Source organism: Lepidochelys olivacea, assembly GCF_965140295.1.
Source record: "Lepidochelys olivacea isolate rLepOli2 genome assembly, chromosome: 7".
Lineage (NCBI taxonomy): Eukaryota > Metazoa > Chordata > Testudines > Cheloniidae > Lepidochelys > Lepidochelys olivacea.
The window spans coordinates 24,209,556-24,229,916 of NC_140417.1; the positions used below are offsets into that span (position 1 = coordinate 24,209,556).

The 20,361-nt window shown below is 59.3% G+C and overlaps 1 protein-coding gene across 1 annotated transcript in view; it reads right to left on the reverse strand.

Moving 5' to 3' along the window:
• Positions 1–20,361, reverse strand: part of COL7A1 (collagen type VII alpha 1 chain) — a 114,549-nt gene that overhangs the window by 44,944 nt on the left and 49,244 nt on the right. Inside the window, exons 41-73 of the mRNA XM_084634206.1 lie at positions 20,253–20,306; positions 19,877–19,939; positions 19,489–19,548; positions 18,704–18,739; positions 17,928–17,972; positions 17,213–17,248; positions 16,619–16,663; positions 16,102–16,137; positions 14,804–14,839; positions 14,305–14,337; positions 13,113–13,184; positions 12,456–12,515; positions 11,872–11,907; positions 11,365–11,445; positions 10,676–10,711; positions 10,531–10,575; positions 9,891–9,962; positions 9,753–9,797; positions 8,827–8,853; positions 8,694–8,738; positions 8,245–8,325; positions 7,705–7,740; positions 7,527–7,562; positions 6,988–7,068; positions 6,067–6,102; positions 5,540–5,611; positions 4,818–4,862; positions 4,135–4,170; positions 3,651–3,686; positions 2,668–2,772; positions 1,989–2,024; positions 1,283–1,318; positions 91–138 (exon numbers count right to left, since the gene is read on the reverse strand). Of these exons, the coding sequence (XP_084490332.1) occupies positions 91–138; positions 1,283–1,318; positions 1,989–2,024; positions 2,668–2,772; positions 3,651–3,686; positions 4,135–4,170; positions 4,818–4,862; positions 5,540–5,611; positions 6,067–6,102; positions 6,988–7,068; positions 7,527–7,562; positions 7,705–7,740; positions 8,245–8,325; positions 8,694–8,738; positions 8,827–8,853; positions 9,753–9,797; positions 9,891–9,962; positions 10,531–10,575; positions 10,676–10,711; positions 11,365–11,445; positions 11,872–11,907; positions 12,456–12,515; positions 13,113–13,184; positions 14,305–14,337; positions 14,804–14,839; positions 16,102–16,137; positions 16,619–16,663; positions 17,213–17,248; positions 17,928–17,972; positions 18,704–18,739; positions 19,489–19,548; positions 19,877–19,939; positions 20,253–20,306 (1,647 nt within the window). The remainder of the gene's footprint in view (positions 1–90; positions 139–1,282; positions 1,319–1,988; positions 2,025–2,667; positions 2,773–3,650; positions 3,687–4,134; positions 4,171–4,817; positions 4,863–5,539; positions 5,612–6,066; positions 6,103–6,987; positions 7,069–7,526; positions 7,563–7,704; positions 7,741–8,244; positions 8,326–8,693; positions 8,739–8,826; positions 8,854–9,752; positions 9,798–9,890; positions 9,963–10,530; positions 10,576–10,675; positions 10,712–11,364; positions 11,446–11,871; positions 11,908–12,455; positions 12,516–13,112; positions 13,185–14,304; positions 14,338–14,803; positions 14,840–16,101; positions 16,138–16,618; positions 16,664–17,212; positions 17,249–17,927; positions 17,973–18,703; positions 18,740–19,488; positions 19,549–19,876; positions 19,940–20,252; positions 20,307–20,361) is intronic.

Genomic DNA, 20,361 nt, shown 5'->3' on the forward strand with positions numbered 1-20,361 from the left:
GTTGCACCAGCAGATGCCCAGGTTATTTTGCGGGTGTAAGTAGCTTCCCCACTCTGAGATGGAAGGGACTGGCCCCACACAGTGACTTACCGAGACCGTCCCAGGCTCACCACGCTGTCCAGGATCCCCGGGTCTGCCCTAGTCACCATGAGAAGAAGCAGAATGACACCAGATTAGAACAGTTCTGCTCACTGACCACCTGGCCACGTCACATAGAAACCCCAGGGAAGGAAGCAGCAGGAGTTGGGGGGCTGACCTAGTGAATGCGGGGGAGAGAGAATCCTCCCCATCCGGCAGGACAGGCCTGAGATCTCACCCATCAGTTAGTGCGATGACGCCGTTCACAGGTCACTACTGCACTCTCCCTGGTACTGCAGGTCTTACACAGGCCCCGATCAACTGCCTTCGTAAAATACGCAATCACTTGCATTAACTCTTCATACCTTGCATACCCTTCATACCTGCTGCAACCAGAGTCTGCTAATTCTCCAGCAGTGTCACACTCAGAAAGTGAGTGCTTGCCTGAACTACCCAGGGGACTGGATTAGCCCATCAGCTAGAGGGAAGACGCAGTAGTGACTTCTACCCCAGGGACACGTGGGAGCCCACAGCACGTTGGGTTAGCTATTTGGATATCAAAGTCCATTTTACACTGCCCCCATTTTCACTGGGCTGCAGGCATTTGTATTAACGCAGAACCACCTAAGCAAAGCCGTCGGGGAAGATGGAGATTGGGACAGCTGAGGCGGTTAGCACCGTAGGAGGTGGTTTGGAATTGTGAAATAGCAAGAGCTTCAGACAGATTTTGCTGCTAAAATGATCAGCAGGGAAAGAGATACTATGTTGCTATTAAATTGACCTCATTAAGTTCCAGAGTTAAACACAGGATCGAGATGAGTGGGGCAGAGTTCTTTCAGGCTGGCATTGCTGCATCGGCTATGCTCGGGTCACACTCCCAAGCATTTCTTCACAGTCACCGGGGCTAGGAGAAGGCTCCCTTGGCAATGAGAATGAACACTGCAGGGCAGTGTTCTGCTGCAGGGGTGGACTCAACAGGCCTATAATCACCCTGTTCTTCCTGCTCCCAAGTGGCAGTGACTGGCAAGGGTCTATTTATCTCAGCTGATGGAGCTGCTCCAGAGTCCCAGAGCTGTATTCAGAGGGGATACAGAGGGGCTGACCAAGCTCTGGGTTCCCCCGCACACACCCCAAAGGACATTGCACTGTGGGGAGGGGAGGACTCAGCGCTGGTGGATCACCCCAGGCAGTGCTGGGTATTCACCTGTTCTCCTTTGGATCCAGCCTCTCCTCGGTCGCCCTGAAACAGAACAAGAGGAGTCAGGATCTCCTCCAGCCCTGCGATGGGAGAGTAAAACCCCAGAGGAAGAGTTCAGCCCCGCCTCCTCTGGAAGAGCCCCCACTTAGGCCTAGGCTGAAGTGATACAGCTCGGGGAGGGCCCTGGGGAGGAACAGTGCCAAGGTGCTGGAGGAAGGGCAGATACCCAAGTTCCCTCCCCAGACAGGTGGGTGAACACACAAACCAGTGCTCCACTCCCAGCTAGCCCAGCACATGGGCTCTGCAGCCTCAGAGAACTTCCACCTGGAACCAAGTCTGGGCCAGACATGCTGGGAACCCCCACTGGCCTATTGCAAAGCCTATGGCACCCCAGAGAATGTGGGCAGAGCTCCCTTACCATTCACACCTGGGCCCCACTGCTCTCCACGCAGGCCCCCCAGGAAGCACCTTAGTCCCTCCTAGCCCCCAGCTCCTCCAAAGAAGACAGCTCACAGGAGGACACAAAACCACACCCACCAGCTGGACACAGTGGGAAAGGGGCTCAGGGAACTCACAGGATTAACCCTTGAGGGCCCAGAAGTCTGTGCTCTGGCACAGCAAGCCAGCCCCTCTCCAAGTGGGGTCTGCCAGGAGAGGCTGTTCTGCTCTGTTCGTTTTCCAGTGGCCTGATGGGGGCTGGGAAAACACTCACCTTTTGTCCAGCCACCCCGGCAAGGCCTGGAGCACCCTGGAAGGAATAGAAGAAATGTGAGCAGACCGTGGACCTGCAAGTAGTGGGAGAGAGCAGCTTCACTACCAATGGGTGGGGTCCGCAGGCACTCCCAGGGCTGGGGAGAGGAGGCCACACAGCTTGGGGTGTCTGTGAGCACTGAGACTGGGAGGAGGAGCCCACTCAAGCTGGGGTACTTTCCCTGCCCCGGGGTCTGCCCCCTGAGGCAGGTCAGCAGTCCAATCCCAAGTGGTCCTGCATGGCTGGAAGGAGCTTGTAGCTGCAGCTGGAGAGGAACAGGATTTCCCCAAGGAATCAGAGAGGGATCCAGGGTATCCATGCCATGGCACAATGAGCCATTACTCTGCTGTCCAGACCCTGGCATCTCTGGACTTGGCCAGGTCTGTACTCCAAGCTCAGCCATGGGCATATCATCTAGTGGCTAGAGCAGGGTCTGGGAGACAGGAGTCCTAGGCTCTGAGCTCAGTGTGATTTTGGGCCAGTCTTCTCTTCTCTCCTCTGTCTCTCCACTCCCCCAGCTAGTGCTCTCCCCACCCCCAGTTCCCATGCAGGCTATGGGGCTCCATTCCCAAATGACCATGGGCACAGCAAGCCATGCCAAGCAGCTGGTATTAGGAGTATTATTCTGGAGGTTACACACCTGGCCTGGGGGTCCAACCTGCCCAGGTACACCGGGGACACCAGGGGGTCCCAAGGGGCCTGGTGCCCCACGGTCTCCTCGCTCGCCCTTGGGGCCTTCTTGACCCTGCCAAAGAAGAACAGACGCATCACCATCTGGTGCTGTTCCCCCTGGCCATCACCCCACATTCCTCCTTACCCTCACCCCCTCCCAGCTGGGAGGGCTACAGAGAGGTACTGCAGCCAGACGCCTGCTGAAAGGCCCGTCACTGTCAAAGAGTGCCAGCAACCTGGGGTGCCAGCAGAAGGCATGTACCTCCCCTTGGCACTAGCACCACTTGCTGTGGGTGGGGGCACCAACTGGGAGCAGGCCAGCCTCTTTTAGCGACGCTTTAATGGAGGTGCCAAAAAAGGTGCCCAAGAAACAGCTAGGGCCTGTAAGCAATGGAGTCACTGAGGCCCCAGTCCCACCCTGATCCACTCCCACCCATCAGTATCTCATTAGCCAGAGCTGGAGCCCCCTCTGCCCTTTCCAGCTCAGCTGAGCCTGCCATCTAAACCCAAGCCTCTATAAGCCGGGGAGCATAGGCCAGAAGGCGCAGCTCCCTTCATACAGTGTGTGGTGGGGGGAGGCCTGAGGACACCGCCTGCACTCCCCTCCCCTGCCGGTGGGTAAAGGTCCTGATGCACTGGATCACTACCGACCACCCCTGCCTGCCTATGGGCAGCAAGCTGGGGAGACCCATCAGAGTTGCCCCCAGGTTTGCTAGATGGGGTCTCTGCCACTGGCACCATCCAGACGGTGCAGCCCCCAGTGTGATGGATTATCGGAGCAGAGAGAAGGGCCTAACTGACTGTGTAGGCAGCACATGGAAGAGTCACATGTGGAGCCACCAAACACAGACAGACCCTGCACCAAGCCCCTAGGCTGGGGGGCAATTTGTGACTGAGGTAAATCCAGGGCAGGTGGAGGAAAGGAGCCGGGGGAAAATCATAGGTACTTACGTCTCTGCCAGGGGCTCCAGCTTCTCCTTTGTCCCCCTAATCAGGAAAAGCCAAGAGAAAATGGCTACATTACAGCCTCATTCCATTTCCAAATGAGACAGTCAAAGGGACTCAGGTAGGGCCCAGCCACTGCGTCCGCCTGCCCTGCCCCCACTGAGGCAGGAACCCTCGCCCAGAGCCTGGGTCTGTCTTCCCAATGGCCCCTCTCCTGTAGCCAGCAAGGTCTGAGACTGCTACTTAGTGGGGAGGAAGTAACATCAGGCCTGACCTCACCCACCCCTCCTGCTGGGTAAGCAAAGCTGGAGCAGCCCAGAGCTGCATGTTGGCACCAGGAGGAAATGCATGGTGAGAGGTGCCTGGCAGTGACAATGGAGCAGCAGGAGAGTCGGTTACCCAGGGGAACCCCACCTGCTAGGCCGCTCGCAGGCCTGCCTAGAAAAGGGGGCTGGCTAGTCCAGGGGAGAGGGGCACTTGAGCTCATTACCTTCCTCCCATCTTCTCCTGGAGTCCCATCTTCTCCCTAGGAGGATAGAAACCATTAGTCAAAGCCCTGTTCCACACAGGCCCTGCACACTAGGGGGCTGGGCCTTGGGCAGGTGTGGGGAGAGAGCCCAGATCAGACTGTCACCTCCCCACTGGGGAGCACAATACATCCCCTTGGATCCCCCAGCACTCCTGACATCTGCCACACAGTCCTCAGATGAGCCAGGCTCCCTCAGGGCTAGTGGAGCTGAGGAATGGCGGGCAGCAGGGAGATGGCAGACTCTGGCCCTGGTGGTTACCCATTGCACACTGGGTGCCCCACATAGGAGGGTTGGGGAGAACCCACACTCTGGGCTTGGGAAGCCCTTTGTTATGCCCCTTTGACAACCCATCAGTGGAAGATCCTGGCAAGCTGAGGATCTGTTACAGGGGTTGCCAATATTTGGTCTGTCGGGGGCGGGGGGCGCAGCGGCACCAGCGTCTGATAAGGAGCCCTCTGCCTGCGTTCAGTACAGTCTCAAGGACGCTATAGCTTTACAGGCAGCAGTCTCTTCCTCGGTCCCCACACCATTGCCAGCACAGCTCCCTCTCGCCTGGGCGGGTCCTTGCATGTCAGGCCTAGAGACCCTGCCCACCACAGCCAGGAGCTGCCCTTCTCCAGCAGAGGCTGGCTCCTTTACTCACGTTCTTCCCATTCAGGCCGGGTTTGCCGTCGTCTCCGGGTTTGCCCTGGAAGGAAGCACAGGCTGTTAGGAGAGTGAGGGGCCTTCCCCGTGCCTGAGACGGCAGCAGGCTCCTCTGCAGGCCCCCTCTGGGCTCACCCTGACCCGCAGTGTGGCTGGAGTCCAATGCTGTCATACCACAGGGCAGCAGCTCCTAGGGGAGGCTGGGTCAGGATACCTGCCTTCACTGTGACCCTGCCCAGAGAGTGATTAGCTGGGGCATGACAGCCGACTGGAGAGAGCCAGACCCAGGCGAATAGCATGGGCTGAGCTGGCAGAGCAACCAGCCAAACGGGGCCGCTGGGAGCTAAGGGCTGCCAGGAGCTAAGGCTGCCCTAAACCCTCCTGAGAGATCAGAAAGTTCTGGGCAAGCAGGCCTCACATCAGACTTGGGTCAGGCTGCTCAGGGCAAAATGATGGGCCAATGGGGCAGCATGAGTCCTGGGAACAGGCCTCCCACAGCATCTGGGACATGGTGTGGGGCAGGGTCAAACCCCTCAGGTCAGGTGCATAAGGGTGAGTGGAGACCATGGATGAGAGGCTGCTGGAGAGCAGGAGTGACCTCATAAGGAAGCCCCTGGTAGGGAGGCAAGGCAGGTGGTGGGTTATCTGGGGCCCTGCCAGTGCAGGGCAACACCATAGGAGATGCAGGGATGGCCCACAACAGTCAACCAAACTACTTACAGCCAAGCCTGGTGGTCCCGGGGGGCCGATGGCTCCTGGGGCACCTTGCTCCCCTCGTAGGCCTGGCAGCCCCTGCAACAATAAAAGATCAGGTGAGATGCAGATCCCAGCTGGGTCACAGGCAGACACGAGGGGCAGCAGCTCAGCAACAAGGGGAGAGGAGGACTGGTGATTGTAGGGGTAAGCAGTGCTCTCGGGCCAGGGACTCTGCAGGGTCAGATGGCCCCCGGGACAGCTCCACCATGCTCAGGATTTCAACACACAGCTCCAGGCCTTGGGCCCACAGGGTAAAGCATCAGTTGCTGGTCAGAGGAAGGATACTGGAATGGATGGACCCCTGTGACAGGGAGGTGGGGCACAGAGCTAGCTGAACCAGTGCTTTGCTCTGGTGACTCCTGGGCCCATTGCTGCAGTGTTATTCAGATACTGGCCTCGTGCATGAGACTTCGGGGTGCCCCAGGGAAAGCGGGGAAGCCCCCTGCCTTGTGTGACCCACCACCCCTCAGAATCAGGAGCTCCATACTTACATCTCGGCCAGGATCACCCTGCTTGCCTGGGTCACCCTAGAAAAACAACAGAACATGGCCATGATCATTGGGGCTGGGCTCACGCCTGTCAGGGTACTGCCGGGGGGCTCCAGAGAGGCCTGGCTCATTTCACGGCATGAAAGCAGGAGAGGTCACCACCACACAGGCACCTCTGCTAATAGGGCCCCTAGACTCACTGGAAGGGAGCAGCAGCCACCCAGGGAAACCCAGCAGCACCCCTGAGCTAGCCCGGCAGCAGGCACTCAGGGGGCACAGACACAAATGAGCACAGAGCACCACATGGCTCAGCGACATAGACCCTCCCTCTAGGCACCGACTCAAATCCAGCTCAGGCTCCATGGGCTCTGTGGCTGAAGTGAACGAGCTGATGGTCTCCATCTAGGTCCTCAAGGACAGATGCCTGCACTACAGAGCCACCATCACAGCTGGCACTAACTGGTGCCGTTATTGGCATCTCAGCAGAGAGGCCAAGGATTGGGTGGGTCACCCTAGAGACTGCACTTCCCTCCCACCCTGGGGGTGTTACTCCAGGGTGTGCTGGTACGGCTGGGGCAGCTGTCAGCCTGTATGCGGAGAGCCCCACATGGCCCTGCTAGGCAATGCCTTCTCCTGCCTTCCTACCACAACCCTCAATATTGAGGTAGCTCCTTCAGCTACAGCGGGGGTCCTGGAGCCTGGGCAAGGGGTCTCCTGGGCACCTGCACAAGCTGCTGTCATATGGCAACGCTATCAGGGGGCAGGTCACGCTGCTGGGGGCATGTTACATGGTTAGTGGGACCTGGCGATACACCGATACTCCGGTTAGTGGCTCTCCTTGCAGGGAGCAGAGCCTCTCCTAGGCCCCTCTGAGGGGCAGCCTCACGCAAGAAGAATGGGACCCCCCAGCGAGGCCACACTTACCCTTTGCCCCGCGGGGCCCATTTGCCCAGGTTTGCCATCCAACCCGTTCCGGCCATCCAGCCCCGGAGGGCCTCTGTCTCCCTGAAAGAGAACCAGGCAGTGACAGCTTTGCCCCGAGGCGCCCCTGTTCCGACCTCCCCCGAGAGTCCACCAGTGGGGCAAGCAGCAGCATTAGCCGGGAGAACGGATGGTGCAGCACCGGATGCAGTGGAAGCAAGGACCCTCCAGCAACAGTGCTGCAGGCCAACCCTTCGGCCCTCAAGCTGGATGCCCCCTCCCTGCCCCCTGCAGATGGGCATGCTGCACTCTGCACCCCTCACCCGGGACTGCGAGCACAGGCCAAGCAGCAGGGATATATCCCTCCTTCCCCACAAACAAGGCAAAGAGGCTCTGCCGGTTGCGGGTCCTGGTGAGAGCTCCACTTATAGACATGGTACGGCCCAATGGGGCCCCTCCAACACACCCCAGCTCCACCCTCCCACCCACCCCATGCTGGGCCCAGGCAGACCTGGCATGTCTCGTGGAAGTGAGGCTCTTACCTTGTCTCCTGATTGGCCTCGGTCTCCAGGGTCACCCTGAAGGGTACGAAACAGAAGAGAACACGGCTGATCACAAGGTGAGGGGCAGAGCCAGCCAAAGCTCCCCAGCACCTGGGTGGGGAGCAGAAAGTGCTGCATCCCTCCAGAGCAGCAGAGAGGAAAGGGAACAGGGACTCACCCGAGCTCCGGGGGGGCCTCTGGGGCCTTCGATCCCCTGCAAGAGGAAGGAGATGGTTCTGCTCCAGGAGTGTCAGGAGGAGATGTCTGGGGCCCACTTTCCCCCATATATTCATCACCCTGCCCCTCACTACATGAATACCTGAGAGATGACCCAGTTCTCTGTGCAGGCTCTCCCCACATGCACACGCTCCCCAGAGGTACCAGCCCCCAGCATGCTCCCTTCTTATGTGCACCTATGCCGCAAACCCAGCGCTACAGACTCCCCAACCCCTGCAATACACCCCCTCTCCCAATGCAGCCTCCCCACGCTCACTGCTCTCCTGGCAGGCATTCCCCCACCCCCCACATGGGCATCCCTTCCCAATGAGACAGCCGCCCTTATTCTGTGCTCCCAGGAGCTACACCCAGACCCCCAGCTCCCTCTGCCACACCCCCCATCCCTCCCTTAGAGCTCGGCTTGCAGAGACTTTCAATCCAAGGGCATTTCAGTTCCAAGCGGCACCTCCTGAGACAGATACTCCCAGGCACTAGCACCTACCCTCTCTCCAGGCAGGCCAGGTACCCCGGCCTCGCCCTTCGGACCCTTCATCCCGTCCTCTCCAGGGTCCCCTGGCTCCCCCTGAAATGGAAACAGCCAATCAGAACAGATTAGACACAGGACCACTGACGTTCAGTGTTTTCAGGCAGGTGGACCAGCTCTGTCACTCCCCTGGAACTAGATTGTCCTGTATCCTCCTCCAGGTGCACCCCCAGAGCCTAAGCCCAAGTGAGCCGTGCCCCTGCCAGGCAGGGAGGGAACAGTTCCACTCCAGGACAGGTGTGGTCCATACTGCAGAGTCCTGAGTGGTACCAGAACATACAGAGTGCTAGGCTACAGCCCAGCCTCAGGCCTGGGGCCCTCAGCTGGGCTGTCCCACTCCTGTGGAGAGAGGGCAGCTCCACCGCGCTCATCCTACGGCAGCCCTCAGGAGATAGTAGCAGCGTTACCTTCTCGCCTCTCTCTCCAATTCCTCCTACAGCTCCTGAATCGACCTGTAGGGAAGAGAGGGGTCACATGCTATGGGGCCCAGGGCACAAACCCAACACAACCAGGGCAGGGACAAAGAAATGCTGAGCTTACTATTCGTCCTGGGGGTCCAGGCAGCCCCTGCAGAGAAGAAGAGAGAGCCCAGCATTAATGGAGGCCTCCAGGACATCTTCACAGACAGCCCAAGACACAGCAGCACCCTGTGGGGGCAGGGGGAAAGCTCTGCAGGGCTCCAAACCACCTTAGACATAGAAGAGCTAAACAAGAGCTTTGGGAGCCCCCACCCAGCATGGAGCCTGAATGGAGCCCAAGCTCCACATCTTGCCCTGAATCAAGAAGCTGCACTGGCAGGTTCTCATGGCCAGGACCAGCTGCGAAGGGGTGGCAACTGGTGCAAGCTTCTCCACGCTGCCCCCTTGCCCTCACCTGGCCCATCTCTGGGGACCAGCTAGCCTTTGGGTACTCTGCTGAGACTGCCCATTAGAGACTGGGCGAGACATCAGGCTTAGCACATCAACTTAGCTGCCAGCACTGCTAGCCTGGGCTGGCTCCAAACCAGAGACCTGGAAGGGAAAGATCATCAAACCCAGGTGCCATCGTCTGAGCTTGGGATACTTGTGCAGGGTCTGGGCGAGCATGAGGGAGGACACGCGCAGGCCCGGGCAGCACCACACGGGCCAGGGCAAATCAGTAAGTATACAAGTAAGCCTGCGTCTTTGTGGGGTGAGCGTGCAACAGGAGCAGGGGTGTGCGCATGGAGCATGCAATGGACACCCTGAGCCTGCAGTGGCTCCTCTCAGAGGATAGCGATCCCCCTACATGCCTGGATTTCCATTGTGTGTGGGTCATGGTGGTGCTCCTGTGCCCTGTTTGCAGCCCTCTAGGTGTGACACAGGCAGCCCTAGCCTCACCCTACTGCAGCGCCCCAAGGAGAAGGGTCTGTGTGGGGGTGGAGAACCCCCAGGCTGAGCACTAAATGCTTCATTCCAAGCATGGCAGAAGGGGGTGCAGCTACTCACCGGTTCCCCGCGGTCGCCCTTGGCCCCTGGTACTCCAGGACTGCCCTGCAAGGAGAGAAGGGACACAGTGAGGGGAGGGGAGAGTCAGGCAGCCGGCTGCTGGGGAAGGAGGAGGTGGGCTGCAAGTTGGGAACTTACATTTCTGCCATCATCGCCTGGGTCTCCCTGGTCACCCTTCTCCCCGGGGAGGCCACGGTTTCCTGGTAGGCCCTGGTGGAGAGACAGCAGGTGAGGCAGAGCACTATGGTGACCCCCACGCTGGAGTGAGAGGCTGGGGAGCCCAGACCCAAGGAACAGGGCTGGGGAGGAGCAGGGGCACTCAGGTCTGAGCAGTTAAGGAGCAGGGGCCAGGCAGAGGCCCCTCCAAGAGGTCAATGGGACACGCAGCGATGGTGCTGCTGCCCCTACAGAGGTTGGAATTCACCAGGCTCCCCAAGAGTGGAGGGTACCCAGCAGCCCGGGCGGGGACAAACTCTACTGTAACATCATTCCCCCAGGCTGCGCCTTCTGGAGTTCACCCCAGTCAGTATCTCGGCTGCTGTCTCGCCCTCAGGCAGCACACAGGGCTCAGCTGGGCCCTTTCTGCAGCTCCCCACTCACATGAGCTCGGGGAGCACGACAGCATGGAGTCCCATGGAGGGGCAGCATTTTGTCCATCCTCATGTCCCCACTCAGTCCCAGCAACCCTGGCCCCTTGGGGAGCCCACATGCAGGCCTCCCATGATCTCTTCCTCCCCGCCACCCCACGGGATACACCCCTCACAGCCCCCTCACTTACCCGTGGGCCCCGGTCTCCAGGTTTGCCAGGCTGACCCGGCTCTCCCTGAGAGGGAAAGAGAGGGAAGTAAGAGAATGATGGGAAAAGCCAAGTGTGGCCAAGCAGGGGAGGGGCATTGCCACAAAGCGACAGACTGATCACTTACCAGGGTCCCCTCATCACCCTTCTCACCACGTTCACCCTGCAGCACACATAAGAGAAAAAGAGAGTTACCAGTAATCTTCCCTGACCAACAAAACAGAGTCACCCACTCAGTGCACCCTGTGTGCAAACCCAGCACCCTAAATATCTCCATATGCACAAGCCCCCGTCTCCCTGGAACATGCCTCCACTCCACACAGCCCCTGCCATCACCCTGAACACATCTCTACTCGCTACACCCCCAGGAACACACCTCCCCTCGATACACCGCCAGGACCACTCCTCCCCTCCACACAGCCCCCACCATCACTCCGAACACTCCTCCACTCGGCACACTCCTCCACGCCACACAGCCTCCTCCCCAGGCATATGCCTCCACATAACCCCACCCGCACCAGCCCCTCAAACGAACCTCCACCGGATACACTCCACTGCACACAGCCCCCTCAAATACCTCTTGGATCCCCTGTTAAAAATAGCCTGTTGATGTTGTCATGACAATCTGGCACAGGGTCTCCATGGAAACTCCACCATGTTGTATAATCACTGTGGCCAGAAACAGGCTCTCCACCAGCAGGAACTGTCTGAGGCAACAGTCAGAACTGTAGACCCAAGAGCCCCATCTGCCTGCTCATGGGCACCCTGGAATGCACCCAGGTCATGCCCTCCTCATCCAGAGCACCTCTACATTACCTCCTTCCCTCGCAGGCCCATCTGCCCTGGAGCTCCTGGTCTCCCCAGCTCCCCCTTCTCACCGGGTTCCCCTGGGTCACCCTGGACAAGAGAAAAATCACAGCAGAGAGAGGAGAGGCTGAGTCAATGTACAACCAGTTGGCTACAACCCAGCACCCAGCTAAGAGAGCCCCAACCCACAGCACCCATGTGAACAGTGTAGAACAAGAGGAGCCCACCAACACACCCCACAGTAACCAGTGAGCCCCCCCGCCACACAAACAGTGAATGCCCAGAGGCACCTTCCCTCCCCCTCACACAACACAACCCCCACACATGCAGGGCAGGGCAGGGCGAGCCCCGCTCACAACACAGCATCCATGCAAATGGGGCAAGTAGTAAGGAACCCCTCCTCCCATAGGACAGCACCTGCGGAGAGGAGCCCAGTGCACACACACAACGCAGTTCTCAGGGCAGCCAGGCAGAGGAGCCCTCCCCGCACCCCCCATCACCCCACAGAGCCATTACCTTTGGGCCACTCTTGCCAGTGAGGCCGACAATCCCCTGGTTGTCCGGAAAGAGAGAGGTTGTTATTGGTGACCTGGCTGCCTGCAGGGTCTGTGCCGCCCCCACTGGATGTGGTCTCAGGGGAGGCTGTGGGACATGGAGCAGAACTCGCGGGGCCCTGGGGACTGCTCCTGGGCCTTTCCATAGAGCCTTTCTTGCACATGGGTGGTGGGGGTGCAAGTCCCCAAATCCCTCCCACACCCAGAGTGCAGGTGAGCCAGGGCCCCACACCTGTGCAGAGATGGGCTCCCACCTGTTCTTGCACCAGCCACTTTCATATTTACCAGTGGCTCTCTAGCCCTTTACCCACCATTTTGAGGGAGAGAGGGGCACAGCCTTGGGCTGATCGATGCCACCCCAGCAACCCTGGCCCGAAGGATAGAGACCAAGCAACTCCCTCCTCACAGAGAGCTCTGAGTCAGACATAATCCCAGGGACAGAGACGAGTGGGAGCATAGCCCCATGGCCCTGATAGCACCTGGCCCAGGATGCAGGGCACAGCCAGCTGTGGGATGCCAGCCACAAGGCAGGCAGGCAAGACTCACCCTGTCGCCCTGTTCTCCTTTGGAGCCAGGTGGGCCAGGGACACTGAATCCAGGGGGGCCCTGAAACAAAAAGAAAAGCAGGTCAGAGCAAGGCAGGCAGGACAAGCCCTTTCCAGGCTCCTCACCTGGCCAAGCCGTGGTTCTCTCTGCGTCCCCCCAGCGATGTTACACCCAGAGAGGATGGTGTAGCCTGGCCTGCCCTCAGGGAGAGATGGATTCCAGCTCCCAGAGCACGGAGCTACACAGGCATGTTGGGGAGCCCCAAGCACAGGCCCAGATTTCAGACTCACCCCTGAAGAGCCTCTAAGCCACGGCGCACTGAGGGGCCACCTTGCGGGATGCAGCATTGGTGGCAGAGACCCTCTTTCCTACCCAGCTACGAGAGCTGTACCCCCCTGTCCCAGAGCGATCACCCTCTCCAGCGCCAAGAGCTACTCCGGTCTACTCCCAGCAACATCCCTGCCCATCCTGAGCAGGCTGCTGGCTGCGGGACTTGGGCTTCTGCCCACTAAGTGGGGAACTGAGCCCCAGACTCACTTCAGCGAGTTGGCCCTGAGCCCGGGTCTCAGAGGGGACAGGAGAGATGGCTTTATCCCCTGGGCCCCCGCTGCCTCCGCCAGAGCTCCTGGCTGTGCTGACGGCCTAAATGATACTCACGCGGGCTCCTTTATCTCCTGCGTCTCCCCTGGGACCTGGGGCCCCCTCTGCTCCTGCAGGGCCTCTGTCACCCTGGAACAGAGGAAACAGCACCATCAGCCACACAGAGCTGATCCCCTCTGGACCCCAACACTGACCCTCCCCCCACAGGCGAGACAGAGCTGCTCACCTGCTTCCCAGGGCAACGGGGGCAGGCGGGGCTCAGGATAGGATGACACTAAAAGGAGCCGGCTGGACTGACCACAAGTGACTTGGAGCCGGGAGTGGCGGGGGGGAGGGGAGGGGGTGGAAGGAATGTGTCTGGGATACTGGAGAGAGCAGCGTCAAAGCTGCCTCTGTGCAGGTAAAGTTCCCACACTGCCCCCAGAGAAGCCAAAGCCCCCTCTGCCCCTGAGCATGGGGGCTCCAGCCTGCCTGGCCTCAGCTTTTATTACAAGAAATAAGTTTCCAGCCCTCCCAGCTGCAGAGAGCCTTCCAGTCATGAGCTGAGCACAGCCACTGCAGCGATGGCTGCCCACGTCTGCAGAGAGCCTGCTGCGATGACCCAGTGGGTGAACACCCCTGCCGATCTGACTGGAGCGGCAACTCTCAAGCCCAATGACCTCACGTGAGTGTCAACTCTAACTTTTTCACTGCTGATGATTTGAGCAGACAGAAGAGGATGGGAGTAGGAGTGACACCCTCAGGTCCTGAGAGTTGCTGCAGGAAAGGCAAGGCAGTGGGAAAAAGAGAGACATAGAACAGAGTGGGTGAAGAGGGGAACACAGGGCAGGAATATGGCAGCCTAAAGGAGGTGTGTTCTCTCACCCAAGGCTGACCCGAGTAACAAGGCACTGAGCTGATAACAGACCAACCCTAAGCTACTACACAGAGACCTGGCCTCTCCCCTCGACCTTTGGGAGCATCTCCTGGTCACTGTGGGAATGTGCCATCCTAACCAGAAACCCTGGCCCACGGAGCAGAATCAACATGTAGTTGAGCTCGCCAGCCCTGCTGGGTAACTGCCCCCTTCCTGGGTCACATCAGCCACCACCATGCCACAGGCCCAAGCCCCATGGCTGCACTCTGCCCTGCCCTAACACACAGTGCCAGCTGGGAGTGCATCTTACACACTGTACATTTGCAAAAGAACTAAGAGAGGCCCCTCCCACGCCAGCGCCCCACTTCTGGGGACAGGATCATTTTCAGTTACCTTCTCTCCTTTGACCCCAGAGACGCTGGAAGCCTGGAGGAGAAACACAAGGAGAGAAACTGCTGAAACCTGTGCACCGCTCCCTGCTGGCAAGGACACACGGAGAGAGCCCTGCCTGCCCTTCATGGGAATTGCTATGTCTCACAGCCACCAGGGGGAGCACTTCCCCTTGGCCGGGTATCCACAGAAGCAGCCTTCTGCCCATCCCCTGGCTGAGGTCAGCACTCAGGAGAAGGGTGGTGGGGTACAGAGGAAGAACCTCAACTGCTGGGTGCAATAGGACCCAGTAGGCAACGCCCCACTCCCTGAAGTGAGTTATCTCTGCACCGACCTTCCCACAAGCACCAACGCTGGGGGCCATTGTCCCAGCAACACGGTCCCGTGGTGCCTCTCCTGCCCCTTTGAGGGTCAGTATCCACCCTACGTGCTGGGAGCCCAGTAACACCCTTCCTGGCCCTCAGGAACGCAGTTTCTGCCTGGCAGAGAGGAGGCCACTTACCGGCTTTCCAGGTTCCCCAGGAGCACCTTGATCCCCCTAAGGGAAAGAATGACAAAGGCCACGGGTCAGCCATCCCGCCCAGGGGGCAGAGCCTTCCCGAGGGGCAGCAGCCCACCCTGTCCTGGGAGTGTGAGGAAGCCATCAGAGAGCCCCGCGTGCCGAGGGTCTCTCGGGATTAGTTGGATTTCCTTTGAAAGCCATGGCCCTTCAGCTTATCTGCCAGCATGGCTCACTCACCAGCCCTCTGCACCTGGCTGAGTACCGCAGGCCAAGGTCCCCATCGGACAGCCAGGGACCCAGCTGCCATTCCTTGGGCGTTACTTATTGACAAGGAGATTCCCGAGGGGCTTGGTGCCAGACTGGAGGGTTGCGGTATTGTTTTCCCTATTGCCCCACACCACAGACTTTAAACACCCAGATCCAAAGAGCGCAAGGATTCCCCTTCCCCTGCAGCGCTGGGAACCCACGCCCAAGGGCACTGGGGCTAGTGCCAGAGACCCAGACAGTGACAACGGCCAGGAGAGTGCTGTTGCCCCAGCTGAGTGACAGAGCATCAGTGGTCCCATTCTCTGTGCCCAGTGAGCACAGATGGCACAAGTCACACAGGGAGGACATCTGCTTTCTGCCCTACCAGCTCCTCTGGCTGGAGAAGACAGGCTGGTATTGATGCGATAAGCCAAGCTGACTGCACGCAATGTCACCTCCCTCTGCAGGGCAATCCCAGCACAGGGGAAGACACCTCCTCTCTAGAAAGAGCCACCTGGGGAACATTACTTCTTCTAAGAGCTTCTCCAAGATCCAACAGCCCTGTCCACCAGTCTTGCCTATCAAGGGGGATTCCCAGCACTTCTCTCCCCCAAGACCTAGAGCCCTTCCCTTCCTACCTGGACTCCTCCTCCACTCCTCATTTAGCCTCCAGGCACCCACCAAATGCCAGTGATGAATGCAAAGGAGCAGCAGTGTGGCAGCTGACTCCTTGTCTGTTGCATTAAGGACACTCTGAGTATTTTCTGCACTTAGACCCAGGGTTCCTGGCCCCTGAGGCCCAGATCTGTGGGAGGGACATTGACGAAGGCAACACTCGAGAGGTGCAGGCCCAGAAAGACACGCAGAGGAAGAGAACTCTCCACATTAGGAGCAATGTTGGGGGCATGGGGGGAAAAAAATCAGTGCAGCTCAGGGGCGGGCACTGTCATCTCTCACTTCATGGATGCCCCACAAATGCTCTGCTCACCCCAAGAACTGGCTAAGGGGCCCAGCAAGCAGGCAGGATACAGGCCATGTCAAAGGGTCCCTACCTTTTCCCCTCGCGGGCCGGACGGTCCTGGCAATCCCTGTTCCAGAGATTAGAGAGACAAGAGAAGCCCATGAGAGAACTGGCAGTACCCTTGTCTATCCATGCAGGGAATGCCAGCCGCCCCAGAGACTCACGCCCCAGGCCAGAGCCAGACTGACCAAGAACCATGGATGGGACTCCAGCCCAATTTGTGCTGGGGCCCATTGCTTAGGAGCTGGAGGGAGGATCCCTGATCGCCGAACTCTCCCAGTGACTCAGTGTACTAAGCCAAGGCCTCAGCAGGGCAGTTACAGGAGGTTCCAATAGTCATTTCTGCTCCTTCTCTGTCCCCTCCACCCATCCCCTGGGCCTGTCAAGCTCAGCGGAGGGGTAGGGGAGAAAAAACACAGTGCCAGATCAGCAGGGGGCGCTGCAGCAGACACATCTCAGCACAGGCGCATTCCTGCCCAGGCTCTGTGACAGTGTGGGGCTGGCACTGCCATGTTCCACCTGGGCTAGGCGGGGTTCCCCACACTCACCTCTCTGCCTGCTGGGCCCAGGCGGCCTGGGGCTCCCGGCTCCCCCTGAAACAGGATAGAAGGTGTGAGTGGAAGCAGGACAGGCTCTGTGCACACTTGGCATGTAGAAGTGAGGAAGGACCATCACACCCCCACAGCCCAGCAGGAGCCAACCTGCACCCAGAGCACACCCCTTGCTCAGCCTCCCCACCTCACCCAGTTCTCTGCTCCTCCCCCAACCATTCCCCGGCTGGGATCACACAGCACTGCTTGATCTAAGCCTCTGGCCAGCGCTCCTGCTCTCCTGAACTGCAGGACATGGGTGGGTTTGGGGGAAGGGGACCCTTTTGGTTGTGCAGAAGCTTCCAGCATCCTGACGGAAGCACAGAGAGCAAGCGCACTGACCCGCTGCATTGGCACAATAGAAGAGCCACTCTCCCCAACCAGCTGCTGTCCCTCATGTGCTGATCAGAGGGGGCCACAAAGCTGAACAGAATGAGCCAGGGCCATGGACGGGGCTGACCCAGCTTCTCTGGCAAAAGCTGTCCTGCCTACTACCCACCCCCAGCGATCGCAGGCCCTCGGCTGTGAAAGGTTAACCCAGAGCGAACCTACCTTTGTCCCTTCCGGCCCAGGGAGTCCACGATCGCCCTGCAGAGGAAATGGAAAGAGAAAGGACATTTCAGCCGGGCGCATACTCGCTGGGGCCCCTCGGATAACCCTGCCCCCTGCAGCAGCACCCTAGCAGCCAAAGGGCACCCTCTTTGGAGACCTGGTTGAAACAGACTAGGGCAGAACATCCATCTTCTAGAGAGTCTTCTGCAGGGGTACATGGCCACAGCACAGAGCACAGTCCTGCCCATCCCAGGGCCCAGCCATCCACATCCAGTTTGTCCACGTCTCTAGCGCACCTGCAGACTGTGAGCCAGTCTGTCACTGGGGAGGCTGTTGGCAGACAGGGATGGTCACAGGGAAATCCCAGCCTCTCCCGTTCAGGGCTCCGGTTTTCTCCATCACTTCTGGGGCAGAGCTTTGGCTTGGAGCAGCAGTAACAGGCAGGGGACCAGAAAGCCCCAGGGGTGTAAACTGCAGACCCCTGTTCCCTGTGCAAAGGGGGCACTCTCGGGAGGTGGGAGCAACAGCACTCAGCCTCAGCTCAGGAGCCCCGAGTGTGGTGCCTGCTGCAGTAGGTCACCTGCTTGGTCCCAAACTCTCCTCTTGATTGGACGGGATGTCGTGACTCAACAGCACTGTCCCAAGGGCACAGGTGAGGCACTGCCCGATACCCCTGATCCCCACAGCAGAACCCTGTGCTCCAGCAAACTCTCACCTTCTCCCCTGCTTCTCCAAGCTCTCCCGGCTGCCCACGGTCTCCCTGTTACAGAAGAGATAAGTGCATCAGTGTTGGAGGGCACAAGGACCACGCCCGGCTATGGGACCTAGGTGGGAGGAGCCCCAGGGGCAGCAGAGGTCTTCGGCCTATTTCATCCTGCAGAGTTTCCAAGAGGCAGGAAGCACTGGGAGAGCAGCCAGCAGATGCCTCCTGGGGGGACCCCATGAGCAGAGTGGACTGTAGCAACTCCCCACCTGCGTGGCCCTGCCTTCACTCCCCGGCACAGGAACACACAAGAGGCTCGTGGCCTCAGCAGCTCGTTGGCTCCCGCTGACTTTCCCCACTTGAGGCTGCAGTGCTCTGTCTCAGACTGTCCCTGGGCCATCACAGGCAGAGGGTTTCTGGCCAGGAGCCCATGCACCAAAGAGCAGGGCCTGGGAGCAGTGCCCCATCACATCCAGCTTCCCCAGAGAGTTCAGGGGGAAAGGCTCAGACAGGCATCCTTGTTACAGGGCAGTGACCATGTACAGCGGGCAGGCCACCTGGGTAATAACAATTCACACTCAGCACCTCCTTCTGGGATCTCCAGGCATGTTATCCCCATGGCCCCAGGGACACAGACAGCATCCCCTCTGTTTAGAGGGGGAAACAGGTGCAGAAGGGAGGAGAAGGGGCCGTCCCAAGGTCGCAGAGCACAGGACTGCCAGAACTGGATACACCACCCATGAATCCCAACTCCCCGTCTCCACCTGAACCAGCCTTCCAGCACCCACCTTGCTTCCTTGTTCACCTGGAGGTCCTCTCAGGCCCTAGGAAAGCGAAGCAAGAATGTTACATCTCTCCACCAGGGAGTCCCTGGCAAAACCTGCTGAGGTGTGTTTTCAGGGGCGCCTGGACCTATCTCCCCGCTTGATCGGAGCGAGGTGTGAGCTGGGTTGTCTAGGGGGCAGCCCGGTGGGTCAGTGGCTGAGGAGGTTGGAATCCAGGACCCACTCCCCCACTCCTGCAGGCTTAGCCTCCGACTTCCTCAGGATACCTGTGACATGACTATTTCCTGCCCCTGTTCAGGCCCTGTTGCCGGCGGTCTGAGCCAGGGCGTGAGCAGCCCCCCAGCACTGCGCCTGCTCTGTGCACACCCCAGCTGGAAGGCTGCTTTACCAGAGCTGAGAACGGGGAGGCTCCTGGCTGAGGAGGCTTTTAGGACTGCCATTGGACTGGTGTAAGAGCAGCCAGCCGAGTACATGAGCTTCTCCACCCCGGGGCAGGGCTTGCCAAGCTGCCATCCAGCTGAGGAGAGGCAGGGCTGGCTCTAGGGAGACAGCCAGCGGAGCGCTGGCCCAGTGGGCCTCATGCAGTCTCTGATTTAGAGGCTCTCTCCTGCCCTGCTTGGGGCATGGACTCACGGGTCTAATTGGCCTTTCCCAGCTCTGACCACGTAGCCCTAGAGCGGTTCGCTGTTCCCCACTCAGGGGGCCTGCTGTTCGAGGCTCCACAGGTGCTCCATGCCAGCTGGGTTCATTCCACCAGGGCATGGCTTACCTCCTCTTAGGGGACTCACCCGATCTCCTGGGTCCCCTGGGCGACCCGGCGGCCCTGGAAAGCCTTCTTCCCCATCACCCTGGGGACAAAGAGCAAAGGAAGTGTCCAGAAAAGACAAAGGCATCATATCTCAGGGAACTTGAGGGGACAGGAGCCAGCGAGGATGGCTCCCTTGCTCCTCCAGGTTAGCAGGGTGGGATCCAGGGAAACGAGGTCACTACAAGCCACAGCAGTCTCCTACCATGTGTGCATCGCCCTGGTCATGGCATCAAGTGCCTTTGTGCAGAAGGGAGACCAGAGCACAATCCCACAGCGGACTAGGGGGTGAGGGATGGCAGCAGATCCTGTACTAGCACAGCCTGGGCTTTCCTGCGACCCCTGCCTCTGACCACAGCCACTCCTCTTACCTTGTCTCCTTTCTGTCCTGGGGGCCCAGGAGGTCCCCGTGGCCCAGGATCGCCAGGCAAGCCCTGAGGAATGAGAGAGAAAGAAAGAGCTGAGACCAACCTGAGCAGCGTGGAGACCAGCCCTGAGTGACATGGCGTTCATGGGAAACCAGCCTCAGCACAAGATTAACACTGCCCACATCTAGCAAAGGGGATTTCCCTTTCTATGGAGCCTTATTCTGTGTCTTCCCAAACTCATATCCCCCCCTAGTCCTCCTTACCCCACTTCCTCCGCACCACACACCACCAACAGAGTCACCCTCACCCCATCCCCACCCACCTCGCTCACCCATGCATCTCCACTCCCAGCCCTGGCGTGGCACGGGGAGGTACTCACCGGGGTGCCTGGCTCTCCTCCGGGAGGTACCCCATCAATCAGCCCTGGGGGGCCCTAGAGAGACAAAACACAGGGAGCTCAGATATCACGTCACACTCCTACTACCCCT